Genomic DNA, 20,162 nt, shown 5'->3' with positions numbered 1-20,162 from the left:
TTTTTTGCATTCTGATAAAATATATGATTTTGATGTATCATAACAATGTCCAGTTTCTCAAAGCGCCATGCATTATTATTATTATTATTATTATTATTATTATTATTACATGTATTAGTTAAGGGGCTGTTTAATAAAACAGCGTAGCTAAAGATGAAAAAAGATTTTTCAATTATGTTTATTATTACAGTAAAATAGTGAGTTTTCGGTTATATCATTCAGCTAATAATTATTATAAAAACACTAGAGAGAGAGAGAGAGAGAGAGAGAGGAACTTCTCCATACCTTCTGTAGTTCAGCTGATTCTGCTCTTCCTTCGGCGCTGCGGGAGGAACAGATCCGTGACTTTCCCGTCAAAATAAAAGTCTGCTCGTAAAAATATAAAATTTAAAAGGAGGAGAAGGTCAGTTACGAGGTGGAATTTCACTAATAATAATAATAATAATAATAATAATAAGAAGAAGAAGAAGAAGAAGAAGAAGAAGAAGAAGAAAAGGAACATTATGACATCACTCTTTGATCAACTTTACATTGTTAAAAAATACACAATTTAACAACCAGCATCATATGTTACATTAAATAATATAGCTAAAAGCCACAGATCTTTACTGTTCGCCTAGAATAAAACATGCTGTGAGTAGCTCAAAGAAATTTCTTTATAATGCTACTTTTATTAAAGAGTTGTGTCCTGATTCAGAATATATTGATAAAGTGTCGGCGCAAAACTGTCTTTTCCACCAACACTAGTTTTAGTACAATTTCTTACCTTTTCTTTTATCTATATTATTTAATGTGTTTCAGTTTCAAATAGCTATTAATTCGTTTTATACTCTTTATTTTCTCAAACTAGTTTATAGTATTTTATTTACAGACTCAAAACTGATTTTTATATCATTTTAATGGGCCATTTATTTTGACAGAAAATCTTTTTGGATTCTGGGCAAGTGTTGCTAGAATCACAAAGGTCCTCTCCATGAAGCTCAGCCTCATCCGGGTTATGGAGAGCCCCGCCCTCTCCTAAAACTCTCATTTAAAACACTTTATAACTACTTTTCTGGGGTTTTCCTTTAATTTAACAAAGTATTTCACTCAAATAGAAATAAAAACGTACCTCTATATTTCCATTTTCTACAGCTAATCTTTTTATTCAGTAGATTTACTAGCATTACTGCTACTGATGCTGGAGTTACACACAGAGCTCATTTAAAAGGATTAAAACTGCAGCTTAAAAGCTTTAACAATATCTCTGTGGTGATGAAATAGTTATAGTTGTTCTGTTTTTTTTCTGTATAGTTGTACAATTTTTATTCTATAAAGTATCAAACATTTATACAAATACAAATCCAGTACAAAAACATTTTATCTAAAATTCATTTAAAATATTATGGTTATATTTTATTTACATTTACCTTCTTGATGTCCTGCAGATTCTTGAAAAGGAGATCGTACTGCAGCAGATCTTGTTTGTTGCTCACCTTGTCTAAAGTCTTACTATTTATGTATTCTGAAAGCTTTCCATAAATTGAGGTTATTCACAGCTCCTCCCTGTAAAATCACTCTCTGACATCACAATGGACCATCCTGATTTCTGTATAGAAGGGTACTTCACACTTGTAAACCATCAACAGTGAGGACCAAGTCAAGCACATTAAGAATAATTTGTTAACATATGGGTTCTTGGTGTAAAGCACTCGTACATATTGAAAGAATCGTAAAGATTTTATAGTTCTAATAGATCTCTGTATTGAAGAAAGTGTGGAAAAGAAATGTCACAATTTCTACTTGAACAATAGTTCTGACCTTTGAGTAAAATTGGTAAGTGCTGTTTGTTGGGGTAGTTTTAATCCTCCTGTTATCTTCAAATTTACTAACACCTTTTATGTTTGGGGTCAATTTCACAACAGGCATTTTCAAACTACAAAAAATTATTATATATTAAGAACATTTTTACCATAGTTTATGTCACATGCTATATTTGTTTGTTGACTACTTGAATAGTCATTAAAAAAAACATTTGTAATAAAAAAGATTTAATGTTTTCTTGAATAGTAACAAGTATTCTGTTTGGGGCCAATTTGACCACAGGAAAAAAACAAACGAGCAGAAATTGATGCTCAGTCACATGGGAGTCTGGATTGTAAAGAAGAAGATCCTACTTGTTCCATTCATCCCATATTGCTGAGTTTATTAAGATCTCATCAGTCCTGCCTTGTTTCTGTGTTATTGAAGCGTAGGACACGGAGGAGACATGGACTGTGTTTAGAGACGTGCTGGATCTGTCTGCAGCCCAAACACCTGTTCTTTCTTCACCTTTTCACTTGTACTCTCCAAACTGAGCAACACAATGTAGACTTACATGTGGGATTAAATCCAAGTCTTTCCAACTATCCCTCTATTCACACACCTCCCTCTAAACGTATCATCTACAGTAGTTTATCCTTTTAGACTGATGGTGTTCTGAAGAACTCAAATGCTGATTTTATGTTTGGACGTGGCTGACAGCGTATCTGCTGAGACCTGGAACTATTCTGATTACATTAGCAGCACTAAGTTTATCATTTTCTTCAAGTGGAGAGACAGACCATAATAACTTTTTACTTTTGGAAGGTAGTCTGTTTTCTATTGGTTGAGAGACAAGAAGAAGATCTATAGTAAAGGGCTCATTCTCATCAGAGGAGGATTCATTATAATCAGGATCCTCTCTAAAGTCCTCCTTTTTCTCAGACACATTCTCCTCTATGTCTCTGTCATGGTGAAAGAGATGTGAGAAATCCTCACTGAGAGAAAACCTTTTCTTAGACGTCATTTTCAGTAGAGAGAGACAGAGAGAGCAGAAAGAGAGAGAGACAGAACACATAGAGAACTGGTTTAGAAGCTGCTGTGAAACCTTTTATATCTCTGCATTTCCACTATGTTGTGTGAACAATATGTTTGTAGGAACAATATATTCCTCCACAGAATGAGAAATATCAAGTTCTCATGAGAATTCTGTTTTCCCCACCCCCCTGTCACATCAACTGTCAGTGGTTCTTGCACTAATACAGTTATAATTATGTTATTTTAGGGGTCTAATTTTTTTTGAAGAATATAAAATTGCATGTCATATTGACCTTCACATCATTCAACACAAATGTGGGTCAAATTCTGATATTTTTATGTTTTATAAAGCTAAAATAGCCTGAGGTCAAATTGACCCCAAACAACACTAATGTATACAAAATGTGTAAAAGACACAAAAAAAAAACATCCCATTAATTTTATGTTTACCCAGTTGTCTCTATTAAATGAGGAAAAGTCACCAAATATGAAGTAAATAAAATGAGATTAACTAACTTATTTAAATGCGTTAAACAGTGAAAGGGGTCAAATTGACCCCAAACATAAAAGGAGGATTAAGTGACCTAAGCAAACAGGGGTGTTTGTATTATATTCCTACACAGAACCAGATATAATCTGGCCCAAATAGTCTCAACATCAGTAACTTCTTCCTTTAATGTGTACAAAAAGTTCTGTCTAAATTGGGTAATATTTTGTAGTAGAATGAGAATGCTTACTGGACTTATTTTGGAAAAGTTAAAAAAATAAACACCATCCTATAAACAAACAAACTCTTAAACAAATGTTATTTATTTTATATTTAATTAGTTTCAAATGCTTTTACAAGTGTGAAGTACTCTTCTATACAGAAATCAGGATGGTTCATTGTGATGTCAGAGAGTGATTTTACAGGGAGTAGGTGTGAATGACCTCAATTTATGTAAATCTTTCAGAATACATAAATAGTAAGACTTTAGACAAGGTGAGCAACAAACAAGATCTGCTGCAGTACAATCTCCTTTTCAAGAACCTGCAGGACATCAAGAAGGTAAATCCAAAGAAAATTTAACCATAATATTTTAAATTAAATTTAGATTAAAAAAAAAGTGTCTACCGGAATCAATGTTACAACAGCACTGATCTTTCCATAGTAATTAGTAAGTGCTGTTTGTTGGAGTTGTACAGGAGCAATCAGAGAATCTCTATAGAGGAAAAAACTCACTTCAGAATCTGCTCTGAATCTCAAGCCACTTGACAGAGTTGAGAATGTACAAAAGGTATAAATATTTTTTATTCTATAAAGTATCAAACATTTACAATGTATTATTTTAAGCAAAGTAATAATTTATAAATGTTTGATACTTTTATAGAGTAAAAAATTTACTAATTTTCTCAAAACAGAACAACAATAACTGTTTCATCACAGCAGAGATAATTATTAAAACTGCTTTTAAACTGCAGTTTTTAATCCTTTAAAATGAGCTCTGTGTGTAACTCCAGCATCAGTAGCAGTAATGCTAGTAAATTTACTGAATAAAAAAACATTAGTTGTAGAAAATGGAAATATAGGGTTTTGTTTTCTTTCCTATCTTAGTTAAGTACTTTGTTCTACTTTGTAAAATTAAAGGAAAACTCCAGAGAAGTAGTTATACAGTGTTTTAAATGAGAGTTTTAGCTGTTTAGCTCCATTCAGCTCCATGCATTGAGGACTCCCTCGCGGGCTCCCTCTAGCGGTGGTGGGGTATAATGTGATATAGCGGGGGAGGGGGCGGGGCTCTACATAACCCGGATGACGCTGAGCTTCCGGGGTCTGTAGCTGGAGAGGAGGAAGAGCGGGATCAGCTGAACCTCAGAAGGTATGGAGAAGTTTCTCTCTCTCTCTCTATCTCTCTCTTTTTTCAACACGCTGTTCTACATTCACTCCTACACCAACACCACCTTCAGCACCTTCAGCATGTGCAGCATTTACACCACCAGCACTGGATCTTCTCCTAGCTCTGCTCAGCAGTCTGCAGTAGGGGGTCGCGGAGCTGGGGATGGGGGGGCTTTACAGATCATACACAGGATAACGGAACCTCACACTCCTGCCCCCCCTCCCCCACATCACTAATACACACCTGAGATAAATCAGTTCTGTGGAAATTCCTTTTTAAGTTTGTGTGATCAGTCTCTACACATTTCTTAGTTACACTAATTTAGTTTAGTTTAGTTTAGTTAATTTTCCTTTACTTAATCCGGTTCCACTGGTAAGTTGCTGGTAAATCATGTGACTCTCCCATCAAAATAAAAGTCCACTTGTAAAATATTAAATGTAAGAATGAAAGATTTAGTGATTATAGTGAGGAAAAGTTCAGGCAAGAAGAGGAATTTCACAAGTAACATTTATTAGCTTACTGATTTAACAGAAAACTTGCTATTTCACTGTAATAACAAACACAAATATTAGCAAATTACAACATCTTTAGCCCCGCTGTTTTTAAGAAATCCCAGTTAAACCATTACTGTGGAATACAGTATCCAGCTGCTCTTTTGCTGATACTTTAATAATGATGATAATAATAATAATTACAAAAACATGAATTTGATAATAATAATAAGAAGAAGAATCACACTTTGAGCAACTTGACAAAAATACACAAACATTTATGTAAGAGGTTAAAAAGACTACAAAAATAATTGAAAAAGAACTACATCAAATAATATGAATTCTTACAAATTGTTATAATTGTGTTAACCTTTAGTAAACAAAAGAGACTCTTGTTATGTTTTACACTCCTGTTGGAGGTTGGTTGATGTGTTGTAACAGTAAAAAGGTCATTATTTTGCTGTGATTTTATTTTGAACTACAATTCCCTGCACCAACAAGACAACTGCATGTTTTTTTTATTAATTATCCCTCCGCACCCCCCGTAGCTCCAGAGGAACTTGAATGCAGCTCCGTGAAAAAGTGCTGTTTTAAGCAAATATAAGGATTTTTGAGAAAAGTTACTGGCAAAATGAGGTCTTATATCAGTTCTAGTCACTCTTCTGTGCATTTTCAGCGGGTATTGCATATTTTGCCTAATAATTAATTATTTCTGCCCCGGTCGGGTTATCGGATCAACATTTCCAAAAAACACATCTTGAACTCAGGAGCGCATATCACTGTTAGCCTGAAGCCAGTGTGGTGGAAAATAATGAACTGTTATCAGGAGTTGTAAAAAAAAAAAAACAATCAGGTTTGTGAAGCATTGATTTGGATTAATGTATTTGGTTAATGTGTGGAAACTTTTATAAATTGGTTTAAAGGAAAAAGCTTTGGACATCATCTGTCGTGATGAAGAACAAATCAAGCATCGGCAATGTGATTTGAACCAATGTGTGTCGTTTTTTCGGCACACGCCTCAAAGCTTCAGATTAAAGGGTAAACATCACTCACTTAGAATGACTTAGAATCTCTTTAGTTAATTGACCTGCTTTTATTTTAATATTCAATGGCATTTTTCTTTGTGTTTTCCAGAAATTAAAATATTTTCCTGAAATTCATCACCAACAACCAGGATATTTAACTAAGAGCAAAGTTAAACTGCTGAAAGAGGTAAAGCAGAAGCCTTCCTGAAGAATCTCCAGAACACGCAGAAATTGTTTGCTACATTTAAAAGACAAATGAAGCCAAGTCCCGACATGGAGAAACATCAGCACTCTGTCAAGAGTTTTACTCAACAGAGTAATCTCAAAAAACACCAGCACATTCACACAGGAGAGAAACCGTATCACTGCTCAGACTGTGGGAAGAGTTTTACTGAACAGAGTAAACTCAAAATACATCAACGCATTCACACAGGAGAGAAACCGTATCACTGCTCAGACTGTGGGAAGAGTTTTACTACACAGAGTGATCTCAAAAAACACCAGCGCATTCACACAGGAGAGAAACCGTATTACTGTTTCGACTGTGGGAAGAGTTTTAATCAACAGAGTAATCTCAAAAGTCACCAGCGCATTCACACAGGAGAGAAACCGTTTCACTGCTCAGACTGTGGGAGGAGTTTTAATCAACAGAGTCATCTCAAAAGTCACCAGCGCATTCACACAGGAGAGAAACTGCATCACTGCTCAGATTGTGGGAAGAGTTTTACTAAACAGAGTAATCTCAAAATACACCAGCGCATTCACACAGGAGAGAAACTGCATCACTGCTCAGACTGTGGGAAGAGTTTTACTACACAGAGTGATCTCAAAAAACACCAGCGCATTCACACAGGAGAGAAACCGTATTACTGTTTCGACTGTGGGAAGCGTTTTACTGAACAGAGTAATCTCAAAAGTCACCAGCGCATTCACACAGGAGAGAAACCGTTTCACTGCTCAGACTGTGGGAGGAGTTTTAATCAACAGAGTACTCTCAAAATACACCAGCGCATTCACACAGGAGAGAAACCGTATTACTGCTCAGACTGTGAGAAGAGTTTTACTACACAGAGTCATCTCAAAAAACACCAGCGCATTCACACAGGAGAGAAAAATGTCCCAAATTTGTCCCATGGCAATTAAAAGCGCAAATCATAAATTCCACCAGAAACAAATATGAACTGTATTTAACAATGGATTTTACAGGTTCAGCAAAACTATTCTTATCCAGGGATGATGTGTATAGAATTCCATGTTATGTTTGTATGTCTTGTAAGTTTGAATATTCCAGGACATTCTTTGTGAGACAGAGCTCAGTTTTTAGGTTAGTTACTGTTGCGCAGTAATGTTACAGGCTCATTCACTCCCTCTGCTGGTGTTCTTGTTTGTCTATGGTTCAGTCCAATTAAAAATCTGTTACTATAGAGGGATATAGAGGGATATTTGGTTGTGTTGTATTACTCAAGTTTTATACTCTCTTATCTTTTCCTTATTGAATATTAAATGTTGCTTATGTTTTTTTTTATCTCCAAAGTTACTAAGAATATCCAAATAATGTAGTTTCTTAATTGTTTTTATCCAGTACAAACTATTATCTTTATTACTTCACCTCTATATTTACCCATGTGTGTTTTAATAAACGGCTTTTATATTGCAGATCTCCAGTCTCATTGTGTTTTCTCAACACATGTTTGACATGAAACCTATAGGCCTGAGATTGTCATATCCAGTTATATTAAGACTATGGTTTGTGTTTTTTTTCTCCTAAATCTCTTGTAATGTAACTATGCATAACCAGTCATATTAAGACTATGCTTGAAGTGCAAACAGAGACAGAACATGTTTTAAGCACAGTACAGTCTTGTTGGTCACTCTGTTACCGTCTGTCACTCTGTTAAAAGTAGCAGAAGCATCTTCTATGCCAGGAGTATTTAATTAGAATTCAGAATGATCCAGTTATACAAAATTCCTCGCCTGTCTCTCTGTCGCACTCGGCGTGACTTTAGTTTTCGTCCGTTCTCGTTTTTCCGCCCATTCTCGCCCAGGCTCACTATCTCCTTATAAAGGCGTTTTTTTCACGGCCATGTCCCAATTCAACAGCCGGAGCAGCGGGACCGCGACCCTGACAACACGGGTTCGATCCCGCGTGAGGAGCGGTGTGTTTATTTATTTATTTTTTCCACGTCTGCACAGATCTGATTGACTGAAGAGAGTGGTTGGTGATATTACCTCACACGTGATTGGTCTGTGATTTACTGCGCCGCAAAGCGTGTATACAATTAAATCCTTCTCAATAGGTTTGGGTCCGGACCCGGACCACGGTCCGCCCGTGACCTCTGTTCTATGCAAATTCCCCGAATTTTCCTCTTCTGCTCACTGCTCAACCACCAAACTCGCTGCTACTGTGTTGCCAGTTGCCAGTGTTGTATCTTAAAAAGTCCACACTAAACTGTGAGAGGTTTAAGCTTGACGAGAAATATCGTCACGTCTTAATCTCGTGAGATCTCGTGCCACGATACAGCATTTGCTATTTTACTGACCAAATGTATAAACAAAGCATTTCCTGTTTTACTGTCTATTGTTATTGTTAGCTAGCCTAGATAAATGTACAAATGTAGCATTTGCTGTTTTAATGACTATTATTATTGTTTGCTAGCTAGCTAAATGTTCAAATATGCAGTTTGCTGATTTACTGAACATTATTATTGGTAGCTAGCCTAGCTAAATGTATAAATGTAGCATTTGCCGTTTTACTGACTTTTATTATTGGTAGCTAGCCTAGCTAAATGTACAAACAAAGCAGTTTAACAGTGTTTTACGGCCGGTATTTATTTATTTTTTATTTCTTGCATATTTTTTTTCTTAAATGTAATTTGTATTCTCTTTCAAGCATTCATTCGGTATCTCAGTATGGGATACGCCACTCTCGCATATTCCTCATGTAGCCCCGGCTAATATATATACATATATATATATATATATATATATATATATATATATAGCGCCTTTAGATTTTACAACTGTGAGATAAAACAGATAATACAAATAAAACTGATATAAACTACAAAGTGAAATATACAAGTTAGTGGAAAATTAACACTACATATACATATAATACAGAATAAGATACAGAAATAATTTTAACTATACATGCAGAAAAAATATGTAATAAAGTAAAAAATAAAGTAAAGTAATGCTTAATCTTCCTTTGTTAATTTTGATTTATGTGGTAACTAATATGCGGAAGGAAGAAAAGCTTGCGCATTTACTAACAATTCCCTACTTTACCACATGATGCCACTAATTCCCGCTCTCTCCGCACACTTTTGAAGGCATACGCATGCCTTAAACCTTGCTTAAATGTACGCTCGTTTTCACACCAAGTATTTCTTTATAAATCACAATTCTTGCGTGAGATGTTGCTCACGCACATTTCTGCCCTCTTTTTATGCGTACGCACTCTTTATAAATGAGGCCCCTGCTCTTTATGAGGCTTTGATTCAGCAGTAGATTCTCTCCTGTCAGATTCCTGTCAACATTAGCCTGTTAGCAGCTAACAGAGTTAGCAGTGAATTAGCTCTCTTTCTCTTATACTGTTTAATAAACTGAGAAAAGCACGAATAATTTATGGGTAAATGTATGAGATTAAACTAATTCAGATTTAATTAGTATAATTAAAGGCTGATTTTTGGTAAGTTAGGAAAAAGCTGAATTAGCTAGCTTCCTAGTGTTGGCTAAGCTAGCTACTGAATGTACCCAAAGTTTCTGAGGAGAAAAGCATTTATTTTCTGTTTTCTGTGACCTAGAAAGGTTTTTAAACGGTTTGGAGGAACTAATTGCCACCATTCTAACAATTCTACAAATTACTATCTGTTTTAAGCTAATTTGCCTCAGTAAGAGTAAATTATCCTCAAATTTTACCTCAGTTTATTTAATTGTTAGCGTTTACTAGCTAACAGATTTAACGTTTATTTACACAGTTCTTAAACTTAAATTTAGTTGTTTTTTTAAAACATTACTCACACCTTCACTGTTTCTTATAATTCATATATTCTTTTCTCTACAGTGTACAAATCAGTGAGTCTTGGTGAATGTTTCTGTTCTTATTATGGTAAATAGGGCCTGCAGAGATTTAATAGAAGAATCTGTTCTTTAGAACATAATGTTTTATATCATTATTAGAAGCACAAACACACCTGAGATTATTTATATTTATTTATATTTTACAATTACTGTTACAAAGAGCCAAGAGTTGGCCCAAAGACTTCAGGAGCTAAATAGCTCCTCCACTGAGTCCCACCCACAGTGCCTGCAACCCTCATGCTTCCGCTTGTTTAGCCAATCAGAGCGATGCTGAGACTGAGGGGCCTCAGTTGGGGGCTTGCATACCACAGATAGAGAGGACTTCTGTAGAGGAACAGTGGAGATAGTGGACGGTGTGCAGCTTAGTAAAGTTTTGTGGGATTACCGAGGACATTTGATTCTTGTGTGCATTCAGATACCTGTAAGTACCTACACTGCTGTTTATTCATAAAGTGTAGATAACTATTACTTTCCAAGTTGTAGGTGTACTTTCAAGGAGTTACATGCTATGCTAACTGATCAGCTCTTTGTATAGCTCTGTATAGCTTCTAGCTGTTTCTGATCTGCCTATTATTATTACCAGATAACACCTCATAGAAGTGTGTATCTTTGTTTAGGTGTTAGTGTTGTAAATTGTAGTCAGTAATGTGTTTCAAGTAGTTCAAGTATCCCTTTTATATCTGTTGTTTCAGAATCACACACTCACACAGTCGGATTGCATTCATCTATTCTGTATGTACCACAACTCCTCTGCTGCAGTAAATACTGTTTTCAGAGAACATCATCTCCAGCATTTTAATCAGATGCACCACAGTGGCTTCTACATGGTTTAATACCAGCTAGCTCTTCTTAACAATTACAATACGATTTTAAAATTGTCCTGTTGAAAATATTTATCATTGGTTCGTTTATTGTATCTATCAGAAGCAGACTGTATCTGCCCAATATCATTTATTTTACTCCAATGTTCAATACACAGAGTGCCTTATTAATATGATGGCATGTTGAATCAGAATTTTCACAGTAATATATGTATACAGAAATAGAGGGTCAGGTGGACGGGTGCTTGTGTTACAGAGTGAACAGGGTGGATTTACCACAAAACTGCTTCACAAGACTCAGTGCTAGATAGTGTAAATGAAGCATCAGGCTGGAGAATTAACACAACAGACGAGGCTGAAGTTGGCGTCTTATTCGCCAGTGTCTTATTCGGATTTTCCGGTCCACCTTAAAAAGTCAAAGTACCAATTATTCGCCAGTAGAGAGCAGGGTTGAGCCGAGCAAAACGAGTTTGGCATTTAGGGCATATTACACTGAGAATACATTGCCTGTTCTGGGTATTTCCAGTTGCCCGAACTCCAGATTATCAAATAGCCTGTTGAATTTGACACCACATTATGAAAATATAACTAGTATACTGTGAATAGCCTAAAGAACTTAACATTTAATGTACAGTTTTTTTTTTATTATGAGCCTCTGAACTTGGCATTTGAGAAGATTAAAGGAGAATAAATTGCCTGTTCTGCATATTTCTAGATGCCCTAAATCCACATATTCAAATAGTCTGTTAAATTTGACACAAATTATGAAAATTTACATATTAAACTGTGAAAATCTTTAATAACTACAAAGATTACTGTACAGTTTATTATTATGACCCTCTGAACTTGGCATTTCAGAATATGTCAGTAGAATAAATTGCCTGTTCTGCATATTTCCAGTTACCCTAATTCCAGATTGTCAAATAGTCTGTTGAAATCAACACCACATTATGAAAATATACCTATTAAACTGTGAATAGCCTAAATAACAAAACATATTACTGTACAGTTTTTTTTTATTATGACCCTCTGAACTTGGCATTTGAGAAGATTAAAGAAGAATAAATTGCCTGTTCTGCATATTTCCAGATGCCCTAAATCCAGATTCTCAAATAGTCTGTTGAATCAGACACCACATTATGAAAATATACCTATTAGACTGTGAATAACCTAAAGAGCTAAAAATATTACTGTACAGTTTTTTTATTATGACCCTGTGAACTTGGCATTTGAGAAGATTAAAGAAGAATAAATTGCCTGTTCTGCATGTTTCCAGATGCCCTAAATCCAGATTCTCAAATAGTCTGTTGAATCAGACACCACATTATGAAAATATACCTATTAGACTGTGAGGTGCCTAAATAACTAGAAATATTACTGTACAGTTTTTTTTTTTATTATGACCCTCTGAACTTGGCATTTGAGGAGATTAAAGGAGAATAAATTGCCTGTTCTGCATATTTCCAGTTACCCTAATTCCAGATTGCCAAATAGTCTGTTAAATTTGACACAAAATCATGAAAACATACCTATTACACTGTGATGAGCCCAAAGAGCTAAAAATATTACTGTACAGTTTTTTTATTATGACCCTGTGAACACGGCATTTGAGAAGATTAAATAAGAATAAATTGCCTGTTCTGCATGTTTACAGATGCCCTAAATCCAGATTCTCAAATAGTCTGTTGAATCAGACACCACATTATGAAAATATACCTATTAGACTGTGATTAGCCTAAAGAGCTAAAAATATTACTGTACAGTTTTTTTATTATGACCCTGAGAACACGGCATTTGAGAAGATTAAAGAAGAATAAATTGCCTGTTCTGCATATTTCCAGATGCCCTAAATCCAGATTCTCAAATAGTCTGTTGAATCAGACACCACATTATGAAAATATACCTATTAGACTGTGAATAACCTAAAGAGCTAAAAATATTACTGTACAGTTTTTTTATTATGACCCTGTGAACTTGGCATTTGAGAAGATTAAAGAAGAATAAATTGCCTGTTCTGCATGTTTCCAGATGCCCTAAATCCAGATTCTCAAATAGTCTGTTGAATCAGACACCACATTATGAAAATATACCTATTAGACTGTGAGGTGCCTAAATAACTAGAAATATTACTGTACAGTTTTTTTTTTATTATGACCCTCTGAACTTGGCATTTGAGGAGATTAAAGGAGAATAAATTGCCTGTTCTGCATATTTCCAGATGCCCTAAATCCAGATTCTCAAATAGTCTGTTAAATTTGACACTAAATTATGAAACTATACCTATTAAACTGTGAACAGCCTTTATAACAAAAAAAAAAAAATACTGTACAGTTTTTTTATAATGAGCCTCTGAACTTGGCATTTGAGAAGATGTCAGGAGAATAAATTGCCTGTTCTGCATATTTCCAGTTACCCTAATTCCAGATTGTCAAATAGTCTGTTAAATTTGACACAAAATCATGAAAACATACCTATTACACTGTGATGAGCCCAAAGAGCTAAAAATATTACTGTACAGTTTTTTTTATTATGACCCTGTGAACTTGGCATTTGAGAAGATTAAAGAAGAATAAATTGCCTGTTCTGCATATTTCCAGACGCCCTAAATCCAGATTCTCAAATAGTCTGTTAAATTTGACACAAAATCATGAAAACATACCTATTAAACTGTGATGAGCCCAAAGAGCTAAAAATATTACTGTATAGTTTTTTTATTATGACCCTGTGAACTTGGCATTTGAGAAGATAAAAGGAGAATAAATTACCTGTTCTGCATATTTCAACTCCAGATTAACAAATAGTTTGTTGAATTCGACACCAAATTATGAAAATAGAACTAGTATACTGTGAATTGCCTAAAGAACAATGTATGTTACTGTACCATTTTTTATTATGACTCTCGGAACTAGGCATTTAATACAACTTTGAAGTAAAACACATTTCCCGTTCTACATATTTCTAGCTGCTCTTACTCCACATTATCAGTCTGTTGAAATGTATGCTTATTTCCCACCTCTTTATAACGATATGTCATGCAAGTGTGTGCCTTATTTAAATTCATGCCTATTACAAAACTGCTAGTATTGTATGACCATCTGAATATAAAAAATCCGTTTTAATTACACTTTATTGAATCAATGTATGACGTATAAAGTTTTGATAACTTCAAAATGGAGTATAAACTGCATTATTAGTTTATCACTGAAATATTACATTCAGACACATAACTGTGAAACAATCTACACAGCACAAAGTACTCTGCAAAGGTAATTTATTTAAAATAATATTTTTTACACACAGATATATTATGCCGGCCTTAGTCACAACGCAAAGGCTGAGGTTCCTTTCTCAAAGATGTTTAATGCAGAAAGAGTACAACACCAACGTCAATACCGTAGAACTAAAAGTAAAAGAGTGCATAACATAGAGTACATCAGTTTCATATAAAATCAAATCAAATTTATTTGTATAGCGCTTTTTCCAGCTGGTGTTGGCACAAAGCAGCTTTACAGAAACATGATTACAGGACAAAGAATTAGGCAAAACATTAAACATAGAAAATACACAATACAGAACCCCCAGTGAGCACGGAGGCAAGGAAAAACTTCCTCAGAGCTGCAGGAGGAGGAAGAAACCTCAGGAGGAACAAGACTCACATATAAGGGGGGACCATCCTACCACTGGCCAAACAGCTTTTAAACTAATAAAAAAAAACGTATTGTATACATCCATACAGGTTTTATATATTCAGGAGTATAGCAGCGCCACTAATGGAAGCAGTTAGAGTTCATGGAATCTTGGATGTAATCTGTAGTGGAGAGTAAGATGGATAATGAGCAGCTGATCTGTAGTGGGTGATGGAGAAGAGATGACTTCAGAAACTTCAATCTGTCTGGGGAACAGGGGACATGAGAGCCTGAGGGTCCAACATCCATCGGTATCGGGTCAGACAGGTGGGCAGTCAGTAACTCGGAAGAAAGCAGAGAGATGGAATTAGTTTTAACTGAATTTATATAAAACAGAGAATATAAAATATTATCAGAGTGTGGCAAACTATTGACTCTGGTAGATCAGAATGTAACTGGAAGACATATCATTTATCCTCACAAACTGATAACGATCGGTTAAGTATGATTTAAACCATGATAAGGTCAGGTTACTTTACAGGTAAGAGCAAAGTTGTTGGGCCACAGCTTTTTCAAAAATTTTAGAAATCAATGTAGCTCGTGGATGTATGTATATTATGACTAATATGTAATTTAAGTGAAATAAGGTAATGATCTGAAATTGCAGAGGTTTGAGAACGAATATTCAGTTCATCTACCTCTTTTACCTCCTCTACCGGACAATCTCGGATTGTGTATATAATTATAGCCTGCAGGGGTGGCTTCATTTAATTCTTCATATTCATATTCATATTCATCAATCCAGGTTTCTGTCAGGCACAGAACATCGAAGTTCTGATCAGTGATCATTTCATTCACTACAACTGCTTTTGAATTTAGAGATCTGATATTAAGTAAACCAATCTTTAGGTTTGAAGTGTTAGTGCTACAGTCTGGATAAGATTTTTTAATATAGGTTAAGTTATTTAGATTAACTGAGTTTTTCAATGTTTTTGTCTGACTCGGGGGACAGACACAGTCTGAATACACTGGTATCTTGGTAACGTCTCTTTGCAGCTCACAGACTGTTGGTTAAGCCTCTCTGTTTGCGGCCTGGTCCCGGCTCTGGATTGTCAGCAGCTTCTAATACTACTCTGCCAACTAGCTAAAAGATTATTTGCTATGCTGCATGAAAGTAAGGCAGCACCCTCCCGCCTGGGGTGGACACCATCCCTACCTAAAAGACAAGGCTTGCCTTCAAACTGTAGCCAGTTATCTATAAAGCTCACATTATTTTCTGCACACCACTTGGACATCCAGCGGTTCAGCGAAGAAAGCCTGCTGTAAGCTTCATCACCACGCCTCATTGGGATGGGGCCAGAGCAGATTACCTCCTCGGACAGCGTCTCGGACACCTCACTACTACAACCCAGAATCCAAAATCCATTGGAGCAGATTTCGTTTATGGTCACGGCTCGTCTTTGATGATGCACCTTTTCGAGGAAAAGCTTTATGAGTAGGTGTGACACATTATGCCCTTTTGGAAGAATGGCGGGATGTTTGACATGAGGACGAAGTGCTGATTGGTTCAGTCTTCCTATGACCCTTATAATCATTGTCATCAGTAAACGGATTTAACTTATAGAACCTTGTAGACTGGTTCACATTCACATCTTTCTTTTGTTTCAAAGACTTGTGGTATGAACTTTCTCCATACCCCAACACGCTAGCATATGATGCAGCTCATAGCGTAGAATACTGCATTTGCCAAACCATCATCAAAATTACATTTTATAAACGTCACCGTAGATTCAGCAAACTTTCTTCGCCTTGTGCAGCAAGATGTTTATGCCCGAAGTTTGCAGATCCAGGAGAGAGATCAGAACAGGTGAACCTTTATGCGAAACACTGATGGTGATGTTTCCATGTTATTGTTTTCCCACCACAGGAACCCAAGATAGTCTTGATCCTTTGGAGCAACATGGAATTGATGGAACATACGCTCCACATCATACATGATGGCTACTTGTCCTTTCCGAATACGACACAAGACTTCTACCAGAGTATTTGTGAGGTCAGAGCCAGTCAGTAGATGCTCATTAAGAGATGTATTCTGAAATCTTCTATTTCATGAAGGCCATGTAATCCTCACAGTACTTTTCATCCTTTTTTAGCCGTTTCTCCAGACATTTGAATCGATGTTCTGCACAAGCTCTGTTATTTGGCAAACTCGGTCTCTCTTCTTTAGAAGGCAATGGCATTTCAAAGTGACCATCCGCTTTTTGTTTGATGCCTTTCCTTAACTTTGCCAAAAAACATTGATCATCCTGTGACATTGTGACTTCTTCAGTATCCTTTTCTATAAAATCTGACTCAAAGACCTTCATTATGTATGCTGGCATGACTATTTCCTTGACTTTGTTTCTACACACAAAGTAGACTTCAGATATACCTTTGCAAGATGGCCAACAGCTGGTAGGATCTGCCACATGATGATTCGATGACTAACTCTGATTTTGTCTTCATAGTAATTATCAGAAGTGTTGCAGCCAATGATGATCCAACCCAACACAGATTTTTGTGCAAATGGTTGACTTTCTTCACCACTAAGAACTTCTCTGGGAAGTAATGCCAGAGGACAATTATAGCCAGTTAACAATCCTACCTCGCAGTCAAGTTTAGGAGACATTTTATCTACAAGGTGTTCCAAGTGGGGCCAGTTCTTTGCAATTTCACAGGAGGGAATGTGAGATCTATTTGTGGGTATGTAGCTTCTGGTATAGGTTGTAGGAAGGTTGATTTTCATGTCAGACCTGATGCCTCTTACTTGAAGTCCATTCAGCTTGTGGCTGGTCACAATCATGATTTTGGATGTTATTGTGGAAATCTTGAGCCTAACAGGTTCTTTTTTGCATTCAGTGATTTTGTTATGTCCTCCAAGATGAAAGTAGTGTCGCTCTGAGTGTCAAGCAAAGCATACACTAAAATCTCTTTCTCTGGTCCTGCTAGAGGTGACACATATACTGGAATGATTGATGAAGTATAAGAATTGTTTATTTCTTGAACAACTCAGTTTGAAGTCACATTGGTTGACTCTTGCATCATTTTTTCTGTTGCATCTTGCATAAATGTTTCCATCTGTATGTTCTTGGTTTTCCCTTGACCGCTCTTGATTTTTACATTGTTCCTTGTTCTTTGTACTTGATCGCATTTTTCTCTATCTTGATGTAGGCATGTTGGGTGAAGCCTTTCACATTTGTCACATACACTTCTAGAAGTGCAGTTTTTGGAGTTATGACCACTGTTAAGGCAGCCGAAGCACAACTTCTCTAACTGCACAAACTTCACCCTCTCTTCAACTGGTCTTTCCATAAGTCTGCGACATTTGTGAGGCGTGTGGCCACGTTGGTAGGTTCTTACATTCAATTAATGTCTGAAAAGACAGCTTCCAGTCATTATATCTAAGAGGGTCTCCTGAAAAAACACAGGGTTCTGAAATGTGATTGCCTCTGCAAGGGTTTTCACAAGGTCATTAGATGTTTCATGAAGTAAATAGTGATGTTGAGGGACAGATGCTTGAGTGCATGGAGCTTGTTGACAAACATTAAAGGGTAGGTTTAAAGTATCTGACACTCCAGTGGGCATCAATGGCTGAAAAAGAGAAACAGGATTGTTGTATTGAGCAGTGTAACCCTTTTTCCTTGTTGAAAAAGAGGAGTAGTATTAAAATGAAAAGAATATTCAATATACCACTTTTGCCTGCTAGTGGTCTAAGAGAGGGGTCCATCTCTTGAAGCATTAAAGGTTAGATGGATAAAGATAACAAAAAATATACATTACACCAGCAGGATAACAAGGAAGTGACTTACACAGACAGTCATTAGTCTTGGGTAAAATAAATGTAAACTTGTATAAAAAATTACTGAACTGTAATGTTTGACGGTTTAGTGTACAAATCTTTTTAAGTCCTAAACAAAATTAAAATATTAAAAATACATTAATTAAATGGGTCCAAAATTCATAAAATTTTGGTCAAAAATGTTATTCTTATTGCAAACACATATATATATTTAACCTTTTGAAAAAAAAACCTGTTTTGTATCACTACCCTTCTTATGTGCAACATGAGTCAAAAATTACCCGCATTCATTTTCTATGGTAAGTCATGTATGGCTGAGTGTTTCTATGATATATATTAGCAATAAATTAATTCAGTCATTCAATATCCACAGGATTCCTCAATTAACTTGTTTTAAATCATAGTACACCCTTATTTTTTTTTTCCTTTTTTACGTTTTGAATAAAACGTTTTTTGGTATCACTACTCCTCTAATGCACAACATTCGTTTTCTATGGAACTTCAAGTATGGCTGAGTGTTTCTTTAGCACAAATCTTCATTTTTATTTTCCTTTATTACTTTATGAATAAGCTTTTGTATTTATACATCAGATTTACACATACGGGTCAGACATGACCCATATTTACTATTTCACAGCTCAGCACAGATCTAGTCTCACAACTCTGTACTGTTTTCCAATAACATTACCTTATAAAATATGTGATATCTGTAGTAAAAGATAACTGTACATAATATTAAATAGGTTTAGGTTACCTTGAGAGTGAGTACATTACCTGTTAGAAAGTTATAAGTAATTATTATTAGCTGTTCATATTCTAGTTTAGTTATTAGGCAAATTTGACATAATTTTACACAAAATTAAAAAATTGGGCCAGACACAATTATTGGCACCTTTCCAAAATTGAGGGTAAATAACTTTGTTTCAAGCATGTGATGCTCATTCAAACTCACCTGTGATAAGTAACAGGTGTGGGTAATTTAAAAATCACACCTGAAACCAGATAAAAAAGAGAGAAGTTGACTCAATAGGCCATGGGTCTTCCAGCAGGACAATGACCCCAAACATACTTCAAAAAGCACCCAAAAATGGATGGAAACAAAGCGCTGGAGAGTTCTAAAGTGGCCAGCAATGAGTCTGGATCTAAATCTCATTAAATACCTGTGGAGATATCTTAAAATTGCTGTTGGGAGAAGGCACCCTTCAAATATGAGAGACTTGGAGCAGTTTGCAAAAGAAGAGTGGTGTAACGCGGGGTGAGATGGGAGGCGGACGTTTAAACGGGTAAGACATGACTTTATTAAATAACAAATAAACAAGTAAACAAAACAGGGGAATAACGAAAATATCTATATACATAAACAAACAGGGAAAACCAACAAAGAACTAAGCTAAACTAAACAGATAATAACAAAACAAGGTAAGGGAATATATACAAAGGAATAATACGTAAATATATACAAAATAAACAAAGAAACAAACAAGAACTAAACGTGACTAGAAATATACAAGAAATAAAGGGAACTAGAAATAAACAAGAAGCAAGCAGAGCGTGACGAAACCGTGAATAAACAATAGCTAACGTGGC

General features: G+C 35.6%; 4 protein-coding genes across 14 annotated transcripts in view; 2 read left to right on the top strand and 2 right to left on the bottom strand.

The window, feature by feature from the left end:
• LOC111189331 (zinc finger protein 239-like) overlaps nt 1-7,813 on the top strand; it is a 239,193-nt gene extending 231,380 nt beyond the window's left edge. Inside the window, exons 1-3 of one of the 3 annotated variants that reach the window (XM_049478090.1) lie at nt 4,613-4,673; nt 6,106-6,220; nt 6,317-7,813. In XM_049478090.1, coding sequence (XP_049334047.1) covers nt 6,463-7,350 — 888 coding nt within the window. In that variant the 5' untranslated portion in view covers nt 4,613-4,673; nt 6,106-6,220; nt 6,317-6,462 and the 3' untranslated portion in view covers nt 7,351-7,813. Of the gene's footprint in view, nt 1-4,595; nt 4,674-6,105; nt 6,221-6,316 lie in introns of those variants that run through there. The other 2 variants (XM_049478088.1, XM_049478089.1) reach the window with 2 other exon arrangements.
• Nucleotides 1-20,162, top strand: part of LOC111188839 (NLR family CARD domain-containing protein 3-like) — a 453,074-nt gene that overhangs the window by 177,132 nt on the left and 255,780 nt on the right. The gene's annotated exons all lie outside the window — the stretch shown is intronic.
• LOC125801497 (zinc finger protein 3-like) overlaps nt 1-20,162 on the bottom strand; it is a 221,212-nt gene that overhangs the window by 7,844 nt on the left and 193,206 nt on the right. Inside the window, exon 1 of one of the 4 annotated variants that reach the window (XM_049478286.1) lies at nt 286-467. The exons of the other annotated variants lie outside the window; for them this stretch is intronic. The gene's annotated coding sequence lies outside the window, so the exon portion shown is untranslated. Of the gene's footprint in view, nt 1-285; nt 468-20,162 lie in introns of those variants that run through there. 4 annotated transcript variants of the gene reach the window in all.
• The window catches only part of LOC125801516 (uncharacterized), a 302,660-nt gene that overhangs the window by 162,357 nt on the left and 120,141 nt on the right, over nt 1-20,162 (bottom strand). The gene's annotated exons all lie outside the window — the stretch shown is intronic.

The sequence above is a fragment of the Astyanax mexicanus genome, chromosome 4 (genome assembly GCF_023375975.1).
Source record: "Astyanax mexicanus isolate ESR-SI-001 chromosome 4, AstMex3_surface, whole genome shotgun sequence".
Lineage (NCBI taxonomy): Eukaryota > Metazoa > Chordata > Actinopteri > Characiformes > Acestrorhamphidae > Astyanax > Astyanax mexicanus.
The sequence above is the reverse complement of the archived record's forward strand: the minus strand, read 5'-3'. Positions and strand labels throughout refer to the sequence as shown.